Genomic DNA, 19,823 nt, shown 5'->3' with positions numbered 1-19,823 from the left:
CGATGTTAACAACTGATCAACTCTACACTATGTACCTGAAGCTGACGATGGTGTTTTAACACCGAAACATGTCCTGAATAGACATATTTTATTGAGCTGTGACGGGAATTACATAAGCAATTTAGTCTTACATTTTTAATTGGCTGAGCAAAATAATAAAAAAAGGTAGTTTTTTTATTCTAGTGACTTAAATATAGTAATTCGTCTATAACTTTTATCGATCTATCTTTACAGTATGATGTTCTGAGATGGCTATGTCAGCATGTGCGTGATTGGCAGGGTACAAGGGGTCTCCCCCCACCAACGGGATCCCCAGCAGGGAAAATAAATAGAGAATACAAGACGATTGGTAGATAGCTGAGTATGATCTAAGTACTGGTTGAATGGCTGAACTGTGTAAAAGTATCATTCATTGATTAATCCGAAAAATAGCTTTACTAGGCATTAAAGTAACCCTTAAGTTACGTTCCATTAATGCTTACGTCCAGGAGTATTTCAATATGTTTATCATATACGTCAAACATTAAGTCAAAATGCACAATTAAACATCATTATAAAAAAAAAAAACAACAACACCAACCTAGCTTAAAAACTGAATTATCAAATATTCTACTGACTAACATTACTTTAATCGCATTTATTTCATTCATCTGCTACTTTCTAAGTACCACAGCTTATAAGTAACTATCTTTTCTATTCAAATAGTTTTAAAACTTTATTGATGCTGTTTTTTTGTTTCTTATTTATTTATAAGTGTGTATTACCTTCTTGTACATATAATGTACAAGTGGAACAAGCTTAAAATGAAGTAATAAAAAGTGATACAAAAGTATGTTTTTCAACAGTTTGTTAACATCCTCTTGTAATCTTATCAAATCTACAAGTATTGTAGGTTAAAGTCGCTACATTAAATAAGAGTTGACAGTTGAGGTCCACCTTTGAAACACAACAGCAAACTTTGACAACTTCATTATGGAACTAGTTTTCTCTTTGAAGGTTAGCTTAAGTTAATCTGACTTATTTAAGTAAGAGAACTAATTAAATTGAAATTTTTACTCCCTAATAAAACGCGAGTGGGAGAAGCATTTTTGGAAATCGCTTTTTAATTATTACCATTTGACCATATGTCATATGACACCTATATCTTAAAAATCAGACATCTCTATCTTAAAAATCTGCTAAGAAGTATTATATATATATATATATAAAGGGCTATTTTATTATTAATGCATGGTTCGCATAGTGGACAGCAACGAGCCTTCTCGCCATTTAGTGGCATCATTTGAACAGATGGCACCAATTGCAGCCCTGTAGCTCATATGTACTCTTCGATACCGGTATGTATTTTTCCGCCATCGAATATCCCGTGCGAGATAAGGTAAATGATAGTTTTTTGATTATGGCCCTTATGCAAAGAGTGTAGGTAAAGTGCGGAAGTTGGTTATGGAGTTCACAAATGGTCGGGAAATCCTTTTTCCTTCCTGGTATTCTGTTAGAAGTCTGTGTACCCACCAGAAACACAATTTCTCCCGAAATGAGAAACATGTGGCCCTACGACACAGCCATCTTTGAATGCCCTATACTATTTCTGCAATTGGTGGCATTCTGTTAACAAATGATGCCAGTAAGTGGCGAGGAAGCTGGTTTTGGTGCTCAAGCAAACTACGAATTTATACGCAAAAACAACCTTTACCAAAAACTGCCCTCTTTGACTACTGGATTGATATGATTGGTTGAACTTACATTTCGGTTTAGCTCGAACAAAGAAGAATACCTTTCTTATCAGGATTGTACACGTGAAAACAGGGGAAGCAGAAATGCAGTGTAAAAATGATGTTATGTCTCTTGACATTGAAAGCAATTATTCATTTCCAGTCTTATCCTACAAATATTCCACCTTCCTTGCCATAAAAAATTATGGGTAACAGGTTTATCTCATTTTATATAAAAGGGTTTACGTTAATATTATTGTGTATGTAAGCCAACTGATGATTCTTAGGATTTAATTATGAACAAGGGTTATATTTGTTGTATAAATATATATATATATTTAAAATCTATATAAGGTTAATTGTTGATTTTGAGTTTAACATTAATTAAATTAATCACTAAACAAATAAAAGTTAACTATGTAGAAAGCAGAACTCAAACCATAAAAAGTGCAATACTTTAGACGGGAAATAAACACAATGCATTAAGAATCACATTATGATTACAACATACCATACGTTTGGTAATTTTTGAAGGGAGAAGCGGTTAAAGATTGCCAGGTTGGCACCTAAATCACGAATTGAATTTTCTCAATTGAAAAGCTAATAACCCATAATAGTAGTTTCACTCACAGTAGCGAATTCCACATATATTTTGGAAAGAGGTCGTTAATCTTTGTCAACGTTGAGTTGGACACTTTAGAAGATGTAGAGACGAAATGTGTTAACTTTACTTCTTACAGCCATCAATAACTGATTTTGTTAGAGTACTTTCAACTAGTATCAAATGTAGCCATTACGCCTCAAATACTACTGAAAAACTGACTGTAAAATAACTTTTTCAACTTTTAAACTGTTCACACCAATTTTGGAAAAGTGATTCATCATTCATTTAGGTTAAATACAATCACAACTGAAGGAATGATGAATCACTTGAAAGCTATATATAAAAGACTCAAATTTTTGTATCCAAAGTATGAATAAACTAAATTTAGCCTTAATGGTTAGTGGGTGGTACCTGAGTAGTTATAGTCAACAATCTAACAATCTAAAGATCGCCTGTTCGATTATGATAAAAATCACTAGCTTTTTGATGGTTCGATACTAGACCAAGCTGTTCTTGATCATTGGGCTTTAATACATGTCCTGGCTAATGAAAATGCTGATCTTAAGTAGCAAAGCTACACAGATCATATTCTCACACCATTATACACTAATTCTTCACTCATATTTGGGTTAAAATACGCACCTGGCGTCTTCATCTCAATGATTGATAATTATTTGATAATAATCTATTTATTTTTTCATCCCGCATAAAGTAGCCTTATTTTTAATACAATTAGAAACGAGATTATTGGTAAGAACTCTAATTTAACGAGTGTGTAGGAAAGTATAAGGGGTTGAACATCCACTTTTAGGTCATATAATTTAATACAACTTTATTACTTGTGATACTTGAGGTAATATTTAGGTTCTAAAAAAAATGACTAACCCAACACTAAAAATAAAACTATACAACGTTTCATTGAAAAATTTTTAAGGTCATATCCTTATTTCTCTGACTACAACTGTAATTGTCCTATTATGAAAAATTGAATTTTGGAATGTTTGAAAACGTCTACCTTTTCAGTGTTCCCATGATCGGATTTTGTCGGATGTTTTTTTGTATATTATCTTGTATATACGATTTCAAAATATGACTTAAATTTTCTTAAAGCAATTTTTCCCACCTCAAAGTGTATTTTACCCGGAGTAGATGTAGTGGTGCTGCGTGCGTCACGGCTAGCGTTCCAAGTTGAAGACAACAAATATATCCCATAATATATTCCCTCTTTAAAGCAAGATACAAACTGATGTGATGATTATTGTTGTTCAAAATGTAATGCAGATTATTTTAATAGCCACAACATATGTATGTTCATATCACCTGAGTTTGTATTTGCAAAAATTTAACGGTTATACTAAACAAATCTTTGAAATTTGGTACTTTTAAAATTTAATGCTGTCTCATTTAAACAAAACAGTATTGAAATGGTATACAAGTTGTTGTATTAAATTAGATCTAATGACGAAGCTATCAAAACAAACCGCAGATTTTTTATAAGCTTAGTTGTCAAACTACAGTATTTCTATTTTGCTAAAAGCTTACATAAATCAAATATGGCGGAAGATTTTTTCCAATATGGCGGCTTTCCGCCACTTCGATTTTTCTCAGTTTTTAGTATGATGTTGTGGACACCTTTGTTGACAATATCCCATATATTTGATTTCTATTGCCTTAAGTTTGATGTTATGCTTAATTTGACTCTAGATTGACTAGCCTATGATGAGTTTGTCAATTGTGTTAGGTTAGTTGAATATTTAAAATAAACTGCAACAAGGTAATATAGCCTTATGATTATAACTTGCAAAAGCATCAGAGGTCATACAAAGTTTTATTAGATACGTGCTTTCATCAACAATATCCTCTAACTTGTATTTTAGGTTTACTTTTGTTCTATACTTCTTTAAATTCCTTATAATATAGGTCTAAAAGAATATAAAGATTATTTAGGAATATAAACATAACATTGTAAAAATAAGTGTTGATTTCACTTAACCCCTAGGTTCAATGTGGTAGATTCTTTTATATAAGCAAATTTTTAATTTAGCTCATAATACTACATTAAAAATAATAAAATGCAACTTTATGCTTATGTACAGTACTCTAATCATTTTGTTTGCATAGGGACATTTTACAAACGAAACCAAACAAAGTTTAGAAACGCGCATAGTCCAACTGCTTGTTTAGACCCAAATTCACCGTACATAATATATTTAAATAACATAAAGGCAAGGCAGTTGCTCTCATAAATAATTCTTTTCTTAACGATCATAAATCTTAATAGCAAAACTTACCTTAAAATACTATTCCTTTGATCCTTCTTCACTCTTTCCTGAACCTGGTGGTTATTCAACTCTAGATAACCACCAGACGAACGATGAAGGTTGATCTGCGCGATCCAGGATGTCGCGGACGTCTCTTGCAAACCAAGGTCCGGCGGTCGCTAGGAACCTGGGAGATGGGAGGTCCAAGGAGAGGCTCCGGGACAGAGAGGTTCGTCTGAGGCACTCTGTAAGTTCTGGTCCTAGAAGAATGGCCATCCGTGCAGCGAAAAACTTAGGCAAATTTAAAATGGATATTTATTTAACAGTGAAAACTGTAAATTCTCCCAAACGCCCAGTATTACACCTTATTTAATTGTTTAAAAACTGCTGAGATAATAATAAGTGAGGTTGAACTGTTAGGATAACTTAAAATCTAATATGTAAGTGGATATAGAAGAAAATATAAATCAATAAATACATCCAGCTATTGTAATTGATAATTAATTATTAATCATCCTTTGATAAACTACAATTGATATTCAAACATTATTATGAATATAGCTACTAGTACTAGGAATAATGAATTTCTGTTAACGGAAATTATACTGTGCACTTAGTATTGACTACATGCTAAGTAATTTGCTTAACGAAGGCCTAAAATTACTCAGAACCTCAAGTGAATTTACAATATAGGGAATAGAGTACTGCCGTTGATATTACAGAACAATTTAGACCCAGACCGACTTACTTTTTTATTTTAAGGTCCTCAGAACCAAAAACACTCTACGATCAAATTTATATGTATAAAATCAAATAAAAACTAAAAAATCTAACTATTTGAAAAAAATACGACCAAAGCGTAAATATTAAGCCACAAAGAGACTAATAAAGTAATCTTACAGACACTGTTAACATTGTGGAGGTTTGTGTAGAGAAGAGGTTTACGGAATCAATGTAAACAAAACAACAAATGAGCCCTAGAATACAGCTCCACCAATTAAATTTACGTTTGGAGAGCTTTTAACCACCACACTAGTTAGTTAGTCGTTAAAATTAATTGTTTCACCAACACAATGTGTCCAATTTCGGTTAATTTGCACAAACCTATTTGTTGTTTTGTTCTTTGATTTTGGTTTTATGTTCTCAAGTACGTTTCATCCTGAATAGAGTATTTTGATAACGACCTACATCTAACATCTCTTTTAATTATTTTTTAATAGATCGATGGTTGACTATTATTAGCTGAAATAGGTATTATGCTTTCAGAAAGCTACTTACTCACTTTAAAATCAATCGTATTTAGACAAGGAAATATTCCATGACGGCCAATGTTGAAGTGAACACGAATCTGTTGATGCGTTACAATAACGGACTCATTCTTAAATGGTGCAATCACTAAATAACAATGCTGCACTTGCCACTGATGCCATGGTAACTAACACCAAAGTGGCATTAACTAAACAGCTATCTGCAACAATGAACTCTGTGGATAATAATATAACAGCTGAGCAATCGCCGTATAAAAACTATCAGGTATTTATGGTTCAACCTTTATAACATGTACGTAGTACTGTGATTTATATTTTATAAGAAACAATTTAAAGTTCAGGGGGTGTACGATATGTTTTAGCAAATGTTTTGTAAACGAGCTCGTATTATGCATTAAAATTTGTTAAACGGAACAATATTATTCTGTAAAAAATGTTTTAACAGGTCATGTTAATTATATATTATATCTCATATTATATTATTTCCTCTAAGTAAAAAAAAAAAACATAAATAATTCACAAGGGCGCTGGAAAATTGGAAATGATAGTTTTAACTTAACAATTGTAATGTAAGCTAATTGTAAGATTTTAGGTGAAAACATTCCGAGGTACAAGAGACTACACGGAAGGTAAAGAAGAGAATGTTTGAATAATTAACCTTCATTATATGATTTACTCGGCTTAGAAAGAATTTTAGCCTTTTTGTATAAAAACACTCCAAGCAACTCCATCCAACTTTCTTCAAATCCACTTAGCCTTTTATATTTTAATTTATTTAGAACAATATTTTTGATAATTTATTATATTTTTTCTGCACCTTTCCATTTTAAAACTTAATACGATTTCTTGAAACTCAAGTGACAATGTAATTTTATGTCCAGTACATGTATTAGTAATGTAGGTGAGAGCTACAATTTAGAGGGATTTCCAGTTAAGCTTGTGAAAATAACAATAGCCCCATGAATAAGGTATGAAATATGTGTTTTGCAGGTTCTATGCAATATTCAGATTATCTCAAAGTCATTAACATTTTTTATCAATAATTAATCTATTTCAATGGCTGCCTTGAATGGAATCGTGAGCTCTTACTTATATTTATTATATTTATTACATTATTATGTTAAAGTCTGTATAATTAAATGATATATTTCTAGAAAAAGATAAAGTGGTATAGTATTAAAAAAGAAAAGACTTCAACCTTTAACCTAAGACAGTTTGAAACAAATTGAGATAAGGGTATTGATCACTTCCCTAATTAAAACAAGGTATTCTTATCATTTAGAGCATATTATCCATAAGGTAAGGTTTAGGTCAACGTGATGATCAATCCCACAAAAATAAAATTTCAATCATCAAAAAGATAACAAATACATCTGCATGGTAGAATATAAAAATAAAATCAATTCATGTTGTATGATATGAATATGTTTAATGATTAACCTTACACTACATCTAAAAAATATGTTGTTAATCGTGATTGAAATTATTTAGTATGCAAAGTAGTTGAAAACATAGACTCGACACTCAATTAGGGTTTAACAAATAAATTTACACAAATTAATCGGAGCTGGACCCATTATGTCCGCGAAACAATTAATTTAACGAATAATAAACGAGTGTGGTGGTTGTAAGCTCTCCTAAAGTAAATTTAATTAATGGAACTGTTTTGGTGTTGTGGGTTTCATGTAACGTTTTGTTTACTTTGATTTCATAAACCTCTTCTGTAGCTAAACATTCATGTTGGCAGAGCCCTGAAGGTTTCTTTATCAGTTTAGTAGTGGCATAATATGTATACTCATTGGCTGCAATATTAAAATATATATATCTGATTACGTGGTTGTACAGAAACGTAAATACGATTCAATAATACGTAGACTTGACGTTTTCAAGGCAATGCAATATAAAGAGAAGAGTGTATTTTAGCCACTAGTATTAATTTAAGTAAAAATACTATCAGTAAAAGGCTGTTTGAAAATAAAAGACAGAGAAGTATTCATATCTAGTATAAATGCTATAATAAATTATAGTAAGAAGTTTTAGGTTATTAATTACTTGCAGCTATGTTCTGATAAATATTTGGATTGATAAATAATGTAAGCAAACATCAATTTGTTTCTGCATGGTTGAAAGACTGAAATCGTTCTCGTGCGATCTCATGTGCGGTGACAGATGATGCGTAAAGCCAAGCCTTTGGAGAATAGAGTGATAAGATACCGAAATATTAAAACTCGTCTTTGTGTAGGTCAACGAATGTTGAATATTAACTTTAAATTTGTCATGTTCCTATTTATAATAAGGTGATATCCAACTTCTATTTTAATTAAGAAAATAATATATGTCTTTGTAGTGTATCGAAAAGTGACGAGTGAAAGTGGGTCTATAGGCCTACATATTCTCAACCATTAAAAGTGCTCGATTTATCTCGCACTTCAAACATGGTCTCAAAATATGTAAAGGTTCACTTCTACTCTTGTTATGAAATATACTAATTCCAAATGAGATCTACTACACGGGAGTACTACGAAATAGTTGCACGATATGTAGCCCTCTGAGTACAATTCATGTAATTATATCAATGGATTAAATTACATATCTGAGGGCATCGATTGAGGATGTGATTTTTTTATAGTTGAATAAATAAAAACTAATTCTTTATACGGTTTAGCATAACCAAAACAGAAATGCTTTTAGTTCGAGACACTCTTAGAAATTCGTCGTTTCATAATAGATTTTTATCAAACGCCGGGTTATTATAAACATTATAACCAAAGCTAAATCTTGCATTTTTCATCAAGAACATTACTGACGATGTATTGATATGTTCATGTAACCTTCTTTTACACGGGTTGTTCACCTGAAATAGGAAACTCTCTCTTCTTGTCGCCCCTGGGACTTATACTACTCAGTGTATTTAAACAAGAACCTGCTGAATATTGCCAACATCTAAACTGGATATTGTTGACTGGTTAAAATTTAAAACAAAAAACTCACACAAATATTTTCTATCAGTTTTCAAACTTTCAAATATAATAGAATAATCCATTACAGTGCCTACATCCAAACAATCCATTATAATATTGCCCCACTAAATCGTATTACTATTTATTTAATAATTTTAACTTTCTCCTGATAATGCCTACTAATTTATTTCTTATTTCATCGAAAATAGGAAAAAAGATTCAGTTTATTTCAAAACTTCGTTTATTATTATCTTACAAAGAGTGACGTACAACTGGTAAGTTCACCTTCTTATGATTATAAAATCACTTATAATTTATTGTATACATATTTTACTATACAAAATCACCTAACTGTTCACATAAATGATACGTTTACAATGACCGTCCATCGTTACGGTATCTCCAGTTGCTCTTGTTTTTATTTACAAGTATTTACATATGGAGACTACTAGAATATATATTTCTGTAAAATGTATTACAAGAAATGGTTATGGTGTGCAACAAAAAATTACATCTGTGAATGCTTTTCTTGTCTTAACTTGACCCGGGTCCCGTAAAAATATGATCACACCTTCACACCGATTTTAACTACTTTACGCATATCCATATTGGATTGCTTGCTTTGTAAGTGGTTACAAGTAATGATGAACATGATCAGACTGATATCTCGTCGTCCAAAGGAGTTCGATGTCCCAAGCTAGACGTCCTGACTGGAGTGGCTGGAGGCACGTTTCTAGAGAAGGTTGCCACACTCATAGTTCCCAACTCTTCAAGTTTCCTCGACATCCTCGCCTGGTGTTGACGTCGCCGCAGCCAGAGAGTAGCAGAAATCACAGCAGCATTCAGGATTGACAACATCACACCGACTACCACAGTTGCTCCTACTCCTGTTTAACAAAATTTGATATAATCAGTGTTTAGATAATAGAGTAGAACGTGAGTTGTATATTTGTAGATTTGTTTACAAGGCCAATTATCACTATTGCCTTTGAGGCCAATTTCTAGTTTTGCGACATTTTCAAAATGTGTGCTTGATAATATAATTATTTTTATATAATTGTTTTGACCCTCTCTACTACTCTCATACCTGACTTATCTTGTGTTGCAGATTTCTCAGGAGCCAGAGGAACTGGGGTGTTGCGGTTCTTAGTTTTGGGCTGAGGTTGTCCTCTCTCTACTACTCTCATACCTGACTTATCTTGTGTTGCAGATTTCTCAGGAGCCAGAGGAACTGGGGTGTTGCGGTTCGTGTTGGGCTGAGGTTGTCCTCTCTCTACTACTCTCATACCTGATATTACAACTTAGGGGAAATTCCTTAAAAAATATTAAATATTCCCTTCAGGTTCTAACGAGTAATTAAAACAAAAACCTCTTTTATTCACTTACTAAAAGAAACTGTATTCTTAAAAAATCAATAACATCACTACCTTGTTTACAAATCAGAATAATTAAATCAAACATATGAACATATGTTAGTTCCACACAGTACAGTAGTTGATTAAACCAAAGTCTTTTAAATTGTGGGTATGAAACCAAAGTCTATTAAATTCAACTAGTTAACCGCCCGTGCTCTGCCACGGGAATATTGTCAGCAATAAAAGAAATAATAATTAACTAATATTGTTTATCTTTGTATTTTATTTTCAAAGATAAACTCTTTTAGTTTCAGATAAGGTAGCTTGTATGAGCGTCCTGCTTTACCCGATCCTGAGCCTTTTTGCGTTGTTTCACTCCTTTCATCTTGATGTGAATTCATTTCATTACTTTTTAGATGTTCCACTTTCTTAGAAATAAGATGATATTGTACAATATATTCATTTTGCCCTTGAAGTTCTTCATCAATGTCTTCATCTCTCGCATCACCATCTAATAATTTATCATATATTGATGAATTTAGGTCGTTGAGAGTGCAAAAATGATTATTTATTACTTCAAGCTGTGCTGATACTTGTATAAAATCAACTATTTCTTCCTTTAAAATATCATCAAGTTTTTTAACTGTCACAGTAAATGTCCTTCGAATAGCCGATCTTGATTTCTTTAGTTTTGTTAGTTCAGCCATGTTTTCCAATTCACTGTTTCAGTAATCAGTGTTCAATAAAACAGGGTCAAATTTACTCGTTATCACGTCCTGTCACGGTCGCCATATATTACAACTTAGGGGAAATTCCTTAAAAAATATTAAATATTCCCTTCAGGTTCTAACGAGTAATTAAAACAAAAACCTCTTTTATTCACTTACTAAAAGAAACTGTATTCTTAAAAAAATCAATAACATCACTACCTTGTTTACAAATCAGAATAATTAAATCAAACATATGAACATATGTTAGTTCCACACAGTACAGTAGTTGATTAAACCAAAGTCTTTTAAATTGTGGGTATGAAACCAAAGTCTATTAAATTCAATTCGTAACACCTGACTTATCTTGTGTTGCAGATTTCTCAGGAGCCAGAGGAACTGGGGTGTTGCGGTTCGTGTTGGGCTGAGGTTGTCCTCTCTCTACTACTCTCATACCTGATATTACAACTTAGGGGAAATTCCTTAAAAAATATTAAATATTCCCTTCAGGTTCTAACGAGTAATTAAAACAAAAACCTCTTTTATTCACTTACTAAAAGAAACTGTATTCTTAAAAAATCAATAACATCACTACCTTGTTTACAAATCAGAATAATTAAATCAAACATATGAACATATGTTAGTTCCACACAGTACAGTAGTTGATTAAACCAAAGTCTTTTAAATTGTGGGTATGAAACCAAAGTCTATTAAATTCAACTAGTTAACCGCCCGTGCTCTGCCACGGGAATATTGTCAGCAATAAAAGAAATAATAATTAACTAATATTGTTTATCTTTGTATTTTATTTAGGGGTTGTTTAATTTTTTACATGAAATAGAACTGATAGTTTGCCTGTATAAACTATTTTATGTTAATCAAACCGATATATTATTTTAACCAAATGAATGTTTTATATTAATTCGAGTTTCACTTGAAAAATAAATAGTATACGAACTGGGCAATGCTGATAACCTAATAAGCAGCTATTTATGCTATTTAGATAATTTGCTCAAGTATAATCCTATATTCGTCGTTTTTTTTTTTTTCATTACATTTGTTGTATGGAATAAAGATAGTCACTTAGCCTACATGTAAATCACGCATCAGCAGTTGGTCGTATTTCCCGAATCTTAGACCCATACTGTGAGTAAAAGCTGTGTTTACGTCGTATATATAAAGTTGGGCATACTTTGTTCAATGTTAGAGGGTATTAACGGTCCAATTTGATGGAAAAGGAGTCGTGGATTTTAAAACTATGTAGACTACCACTACCAGAAATATGTTGATTCAAGTGAGACTTAGAACTGGCCATTTCAAATGCAGATTTGTACTATATTTTACTCAAATAGTTTTTTGTCTCCTTTGACCCTTAATACTTTTTTATAGTCGCTGTTGATAAGATTTTCCATAAACTCAAAATGTTGATAAGGAGTTCATTTTACCTTCCCCTTGTGACAACATAAGGAAAAAATATTTGTGTCCCAGTTAGTCTGTTCTGACTCAAAATTCGTAGATTTGCAGTACTGACAAATCCAATCTAACGACCCCAATTTGAAAAAATTGGTATTTTTTAGAAGGGACTTCAAAAAAAAGAGTGTGTAGGCCTACTCGAAAAAATATAGTTAGGGTAAAGTTCACTGATAAATTGTAGTTCCAAATATCCCAAATGTGGACGTCGAACACTGATCTTGAGTAAGATTAATCACTTACGATAAAATGTTTGTATGCTTACCAATCATCTGTACAACTTGCAAGCGGATTTCCCTATGATTGTTCTGGTGGCTATAGAGAATAAATTATATTGATCAAAACAATAAGTTTCCGTCCCCTACTATGGGTATTATTTCACATTCCATACTCAAACTTAAACTCAGTTACCACTTTCCTTCAGATCACTTTGCAGGAAAACTAAAACATTTTTGTGTCCCAGTTAGTCTGTTTTGACTCGAAATTCATAGATTTGAAGTAGAGACAAATCCAATCTAACGACCCCAATTCAAAAGAATTGGTATTTTTTTGTTGGGACTTCCAGAGCACATTTAACACCAACACTGCTCTTTACCTTTTTAGTTCGATGGTTCTCTACATTTTTTTTCGTTCGGTCCTATGTCTCTTTACGCCCGGTTAATGATTACCTTTTCTTTTTCTTTTTGTACTTTTCATACCCTGGGTGTTAATGATAAAGTTTTATAACGCTATAATGACCCGAGTCAACATTGCCATTAAACATCAAGTCACATACTTCTTCGCCAGAAGCGAATGGTAAGTCACAGTTTCTCAAGCAACTTCCCTGTGTACTTGAAAAAAAATCACTTATATATTGTAGTTCCACGTATCCCAGCGTACTCGCCATCTCGAGAAGGTAAAGTTTGGTACCACTGAACGTCTAACGCTGATCTTGAGTAAGATTCGTCACCTACTATAAAATTTGTGTATGTTTCCCACTCATTAGCAATTATATGTACAACTTGCAAGCGGATTTCCCCATGATTATTCTGGTGGCCGTAGAGAATAAATTATATTGATCAAAACAATAAGTTTCCGTTCCCTACCATGGGTATTATTTCACATTCCATACTCAAACTTAAACTTAATTACCACTTTCCTTCAGATCACTTTGCAGGAAAACTAAAACATTTCAAAAATAAGTTAACCAATACACTTTCCTTGATCAAAATCGTGTGTTTATAAACAGAAACTCCAAGTTTAAAAATTGCATACTGAAAGTGAGGTTATAAAAATAATAACAAATGTTTGACAAACATTAACCAGCTGACGAATAATTTATAAACTGTGCATTATATTCTTCAATAAGAATTGTATTGACTCGACCTTTAAAGGGCTGTAGGTCGTAGCCCTTAGAAAAAACGTAAATTCTAAGGAAGTTCGGCAAATCTACACACTATCCCCTTTAATTTGAGACATAAATCTAAACAGTGTTACAACTGTGTATTAAATATATAGATTCGTAACACACTCCCCACCTTTGTAAATTGAGTATTTCGACGACAATTTACAAACACTTAATTCATAAAATCAGTAAACTCACAATTTGTATAAAACCATTCGTAAGTTCATTCTTGTTATCACGGTCATGAGTCAAGGGACGGCTGTTCATAAGATAGTCACACAACACAGTGAGGCTCGTCCTAAGGTTTTCTTAAGAAGGTCCTTTAATACACGTATCAACCGCTCCCAATATCCTCCCCACCATGGTGCAGCGGGAGCATTAAATTTCCACTTTATTCGTTGAATACTGCATTCCTCTTCAATTTTGATCCAATCTAAATCATTGAATGCGTTGTCAAGTCCAACAAAATTCATCCCATTATCTGATTGTATAATCTTCGGTCTTCCTCTTCTTGATATGAAGCGTCTGAGCGCTTGTATTAGGGCAGACGTCCTCAGAAAAGTCAGGATCTCTAGGTGTACATTAATATTATTTATCTCATCTTCGGGAACTTTCTCGATCGATTCAAGCTTAAGCCATGAATCAAACACAGAATCATAATCATCGTACTTACCAATAAGTTTCAGTTTTTTGGTAGTAGAACAAAGTCTCTTTTCTGCGACGTATTTGTTGTCCTCTAGTACAGGCTGTCCTTCACTCCAAGGAAGTTTCACAACATATCTCCCAGAATCTTCTTGTTGGACAGTATTTTCAAAAAACTCAGCTACTTGACTATCATTTTCACTCTGAAGTTTTTTCGTACCAGGGTCCTTAATTCCTAAAAGTTCAGGTTCCCAAAAGTGAGAGAGATTAACTTGATTAGTAAGAGTCAATAACATCGAAGAAGTCATTCTAGTTTCACTGTCTGATTCAGATTCACCAACTAGTGTCCATCCTAGTTTTGTTTTCACAGCAGCCAAATCATTACCTACTTTTACATACTCCGATGTAATCAATTTAGGCCAACTTTCAGCTCCAAGAAGCAACTGTATATCACTTACTTCTTCTGAGGATTCACAAAAATCTGACAAAATCACACCTTTTGCTTTGAGATTTTCATATATTTTGACGTCCGACACTTTAGGTATGAATCCGCAGATAAGAGGTGTGTCCAAAACTTTGAAATCCTCATTAAAACCATCAGTTGTGGATTGAAGTTTTACAGAATAAACTCCATGAGACCTTAAATTCGTTTTCTGTCCCCCAAACAACTCTTGACTCGTCATGGTTTTACCTATTCTCTTCAGTTTTAAATCAGTCGCACAAGATTTCAAAATATAGCTTTTTTGGCTTCCAGAGTCGATCAACGCACGAACTGTGTGTTCTTGGGATCCCACGACGATTTTCACAAGAAGCGTGCTTAGGTAAACCACTGTTGATTTACTAGTACTCGACACTAATACCTGACTTGTACTATCCTCAGAAATAGTTTTCTGTTCATCAGATTTTTCAGTTTTATTTAAGGAAAGGGTAGTTTTCTTTTGAAGATCTTCACACATAATCGGATAGTGTTTTCTTAAACAAGCTGCACACTTTACCATAGCTTTACAGGAATTGCTCATGTGTCGACCTTTTAAACACTTGAAACAAGATCCTTTCTTCTTTAAAATATCTTTTCGTTCAAGAAGAGTCATATCCAAAGCTTTCACACAATCTTGAGATCTGTGGTTTTTATCGCAAAACACACAAGTCAATGAATAAGTACCTTCTGTAGTCGATACAAATGCCGCCGCCGAAGGCTGTTTCTCAAAAGGCTTCCAATTGTTTGGCTTCTCAAAACCTTTACTTGTTTTGGTAGAAGATCCCCACGAATCTTCAAAGGAACTTGAGGGATGTTTTACATTGTGTTTGGTACTTGCAAATCCAAACCCTTCCAATGCCATGGAGACTTTTTGTTCTCCCTCTACCTCGTTTTTAAGGAACGTCAATAGATTCTCCAGAACTTCTTTGGATGAACTTTCATGATTGTTAGAGTTATGGTTCGTTGTTCGCTGCCAAAGTTTGAGGACGTCTTCGGGCAGACTTGATGTTACCATTGGAAATAGCAGTGAGGCACAATGCTCTGAAGTCACTCCCAGTGCATTAAGATTCCTTAAGTGTGACTGGATCTTGTCATAAAGAACCGACAAAGTTGGTTTTTCTTTACTTGTGACGTTCTGTATCGTTAGAGCCAACATTTGCCTCATGTAATACTCCTTCAAAAGATCGTCTCTTCCGAATCGACTCTTTAGAGCTTCAACAACTTCGTTGTACATTTCAGGCGTCGCAGGGTAGCTTTCAACCAAGTCACGGGCAGGCGATCCAACCGCAGTTGCCATTATAAGGTACTGGATCTTATCTGCTGGGTCTACATTCTGGTCTTCGTCGATCTTCTTAAATTGAGACCAAAATGGGAGCCACTCACCTAGTTCCCCGTTAAACTCTTTTAGTTTCAGATAAGGTAGCTTGTATGAGCGTCCTGCTTTACCCGATCCTGAGCCTTTTTGCGTTGTTTCACTCCTTTCATCTTGATGTGAATTCATTTCATTACTTTTTAGATGTTCCACTTTCTTAGAAATAAGATGATATTGTACAATATATTCATTTTGCCCTTGAAGTTCTTCATCAATGTCTTCATCTCTCGCATCACCATCTAATAATTTATCATATATTGATGAATTTAGGTCGTTGAGAGTGCAAAAATGATTATTTATTACTTCAAGCTGTGCTGATACTTGTATAAAATCAACTATTTCTTCCTTTAAAATATCATCAAGTTTTTTAACTGTCACAGTAAATGTCCTTCGAATAGCCGATCTTGATTTCTTTAGTTTTGTTAGTTCAGCCATGTTTTCCAATTCACTGTTTCAGTAATCAGTGTTCAATAAAACAGGGTCAAATTTACTCGTTATCACGTCCTGTCACGGTCGCCATATATTACAACTTAGGGGAAATTCCTTAAAAAATATTAAATATTCCCTTCAGGTTCTAACGAGTAATTAAAACAAAAACCTCTTTTATTCACTTACTAAAAGAAACTGTATTCTTAAAAAAATCAATAACATCACTACCTTGTTTACAAATCAGAATAATTAAATCAAACATATGAACATATGTTAGTTCCACACAGTACAGTAGTTGATTAAACCAAAGTCTTTTAAATTGTGGGTATGAAACCAAAGTCTATTAAATTCAATTCGTAACACCTGACTTATCTTGTGTTGCAGATTTCTCAGGAGCCAGAGGAACTGGGGTGTTTCGGTTCTTAGTTTTGGTCTGAGGTTTTCCTCTCTCTACTACTCTCATACCTGACTTATCTTGTGTTGCAGATTTCTCAGGAGCCAGAGGAACTGGGGTGTTTCGGTTCTTAGTTTTGGTCTGAGGTTTTCCTCTCTCTACTACTCTCATACCTGACTTATCTTGTGTTGCAGATTTCTCAGGAGCCAGAGGAACTGGGGTGTTGCGGTTCTTAGTGTTAATCTGAGGTTGTCCTCTGTACTACTCTCATACCTGACTTATCTTGTGTTGGAGTTGTCTCAGGAGCCAGAGGAACTGGGGTGTTGCGGTTCTTAGTGTTGGGCTGAGGTTGTCCTCTGTACTACTCTCATACCTGACTTATCTTGTGTTGGAGTTGTCTCAGGAGCCAGAGGAACTGGGGTGTTGCGGTTCTTAGTGTTGGGCTGAGGTTGTCCTCTGTACTATTCTCATACCTGACTTATCTTGTGTTGGAGCTGTCTCAGGAGCCAGAGGAACTGGGGTGTTGCGGTTCTTAGTGTTGGGCTGAGGTTGTCCTCTCTACTACTCTCATACCTGACTTATCTTGTGTTGGAGTTGTCTCAGGAGCCAGAGGAACTGGGGTGTTGCGGTTCTTAGTGTTGGGCTGAGGTTGTCCTCTCTACTATTCTCATACCTGACTTATCTTGTGTTGGAGCTGTCTCAGGAGCCAGAGGAACTGGGGTGTTGCGGTCCTCAGTGCTTGGCTGAGGTTGACCCTCCTCGTCTGTAGTGTTTTCACAATCCTCCTTCTCCGCCATCAAGGTTGTAGTTGATGGGGTTGTAATATGAGTCAATGTCTCTGGCCTTACCGCTCCTGAAATAATGATTTATTGTTAACAAATCGTTTTTTAATTTAAAAATAAGTGAATACCTAAGACAAGTAAAAATAGGATTTATATGAACATATTGTGATTTTTACTGCCAAAAATGTCAAACATACTATGCTAGTATAATATATATTATCCATGAATATAACATTGACTGTATGGCAATAAAAATATTTACTTAGTCAGAAATACCATAGTTAAAATGTATAGTTTGGGTTTGTAGCATTGACTGGTGACATGACTTTCGATGGTATTCGGTCTACGATTAAGAATCTGTTGAGCTGTACCCAGCTGCTACAGGGTGAGGTGTATGACTTCTATTCGTAACGCTCTTAAAAATATCCTGGCCTTGCATAATCAAATTATTTTAAATAATATGTGTAAGCCGTGTTTTTGTTGAATTTACCATCATAATGGCGATGGTCTCGTTCCTGGAAGTGGTGATGTCTCATAGCCACATCTCTGTCTCCTGGCCTGTGAAGCTGAGGAATGAGGTTGAGCCATACAGACATCTTGTGTCCTCGGTAGTGACTGCGCATTCGACTCCTCGTACCTGCAACAAACAAGAGTAAATATTATTGCTAATATAAGGACAGTAACAATACGGTGTGACACATGAAAGATTGCTCCGTTATGAACCAACCTCTGAAGAGAGGCTAAGTAGGAAAAGACTCAAGGCAGGTCTGCTCACTTAGACTTCTCTATTGGTAGAATACCGATTTTATAATGTAAAAGAGCAAACCAGCTGCTGAGCTGCATATTTCAAGCTACCCGTGGACTAACAAACGCCATTACTCTGAAGAGACATAACAAGTTTATAATTTAAATAAATCTTCTAATTCAATATGTTTAATTCCAATTTTCGGACCACCAAATTTGTAAAGTAATAGATTGGTGAAGTTATGAGAAAAAGTCAACATTTATGCAACAGATAAAACTATTTACTGTCATGGTCACATCAGATTAAGACAAATGCTCGTAGAGGAATTCGTAGAGATGTACTCATCCTATTTATGTACCTAGCCTTTTGAAAATTTTATTTATAGCTATTACGTAGATAACAGAAGAACTAACAGAACTATTTAGATAAATTTCTAATTATAACCGTTCTTATAATTTATTAAAGCAATGGACCCTTATAAAGGCCATGTTATGTATAAACTAATGAACATACCTTGTGATGGATAATTGTCTTATTTAACTTCCACATTACCCTCTCCTCCCTGGTTCAAGAGGCAATCCATATTATTGGCTCAGGGACACTCGACCGGCCTTTCTAATGGGTTTCAATGACCCTTAGTCATCCTTCTCTCTCTATCATGGATATGGTCAGAACTTAAGGTTTGTAAATAAATTACAGCAACGTTTTCTGTTGGTGTATTTGGTTTCTAATCTTCTTAAATCAAGAGTCATATTGTTAATATTTTTACCTACGACCGTTTTTTAAAGTAGCCGTTTCAGTACAGTTCTTAGAATTGAAAAGTATCTCATAACAGCATTGTTTACTTTTTATAACAGCATAGTTTTACTCATAACAACACTGGTAACGGACCAATGAGATTGAAGGATTGAGAGAAGAAAAGTAAAATTGTAATGATTCGAAATTAAACTAATCAGCTGTTCAGGCCAATTTAATTGTTGATTGGTTTGATACAATGTTTCGTTACATCACTGTCAGTGACAATGAGAGGTAATAAACAAAAACATAACCTCTCTTATAAGCTATGAGTAGTGGTTTTTAGTAATTAAAACACTATCGTAGGTAAAATAGTGAACGCAACTCGCGTAACTGGCTCGTACCTTAAATTTTCTACTCGTGTCGTTAACACTATCTTTACGCAATCGTTGCGTAAACTACTATTACATGTTAAATGTCTTTTAAAGAACATTTTTCTTTGAAAGGTTTTGTATTTTTCTAAAA

General features: G+C 33.9%; 1 protein-coding gene across 1 annotated transcript in view; it reads right to left on the bottom strand.

Moving 5' to 3' along the window:
- Positions 1–9,062: 9,062 nt before the first annotated feature.
- LOC129002766 (neuroligin-1-like) overlaps positions 9,063–19,823 on the bottom strand; it is a 35,684-nt gene continuing 24,923 nt past the window's right edge. Inside the window, exons 10-12 of the mRNA XM_054430805.1 lie at positions 18,309–18,455; positions 17,710–17,889; positions 9,063–9,692 (exon numbers count right to left, since the gene is read on the bottom strand). Coding sequence (XP_054286780.1) covers positions 9,460–9,692; positions 17,710–17,889; positions 18,309–18,455 — 560 coding nt within the window. The 3' untranslated portion in view covers positions 9,063–9,459. The remainder of the gene's footprint in view (positions 9,693–17,709; positions 17,890–18,308; positions 18,456–19,823) is intronic.

This window comes from Macrosteles quadrilineatus, unplaced genomic scaffold (assembly GCF_028750875.1).
Source record: "Macrosteles quadrilineatus isolate MER2022 unplaced genomic scaffold, UCM_ALF_1.0 Scaffold_9__3_contigs__length_116548681, whole genome shotgun sequence".
In the NCBI taxonomy this organism is placed as follows: Eukaryota; Metazoa; Arthropoda; class Insecta; order Hemiptera; family Cicadellidae; genus Macrosteles; species Macrosteles quadrilineatus.
This window is presented reverse-complemented; position numbering and strand designations above follow the sequence as displayed.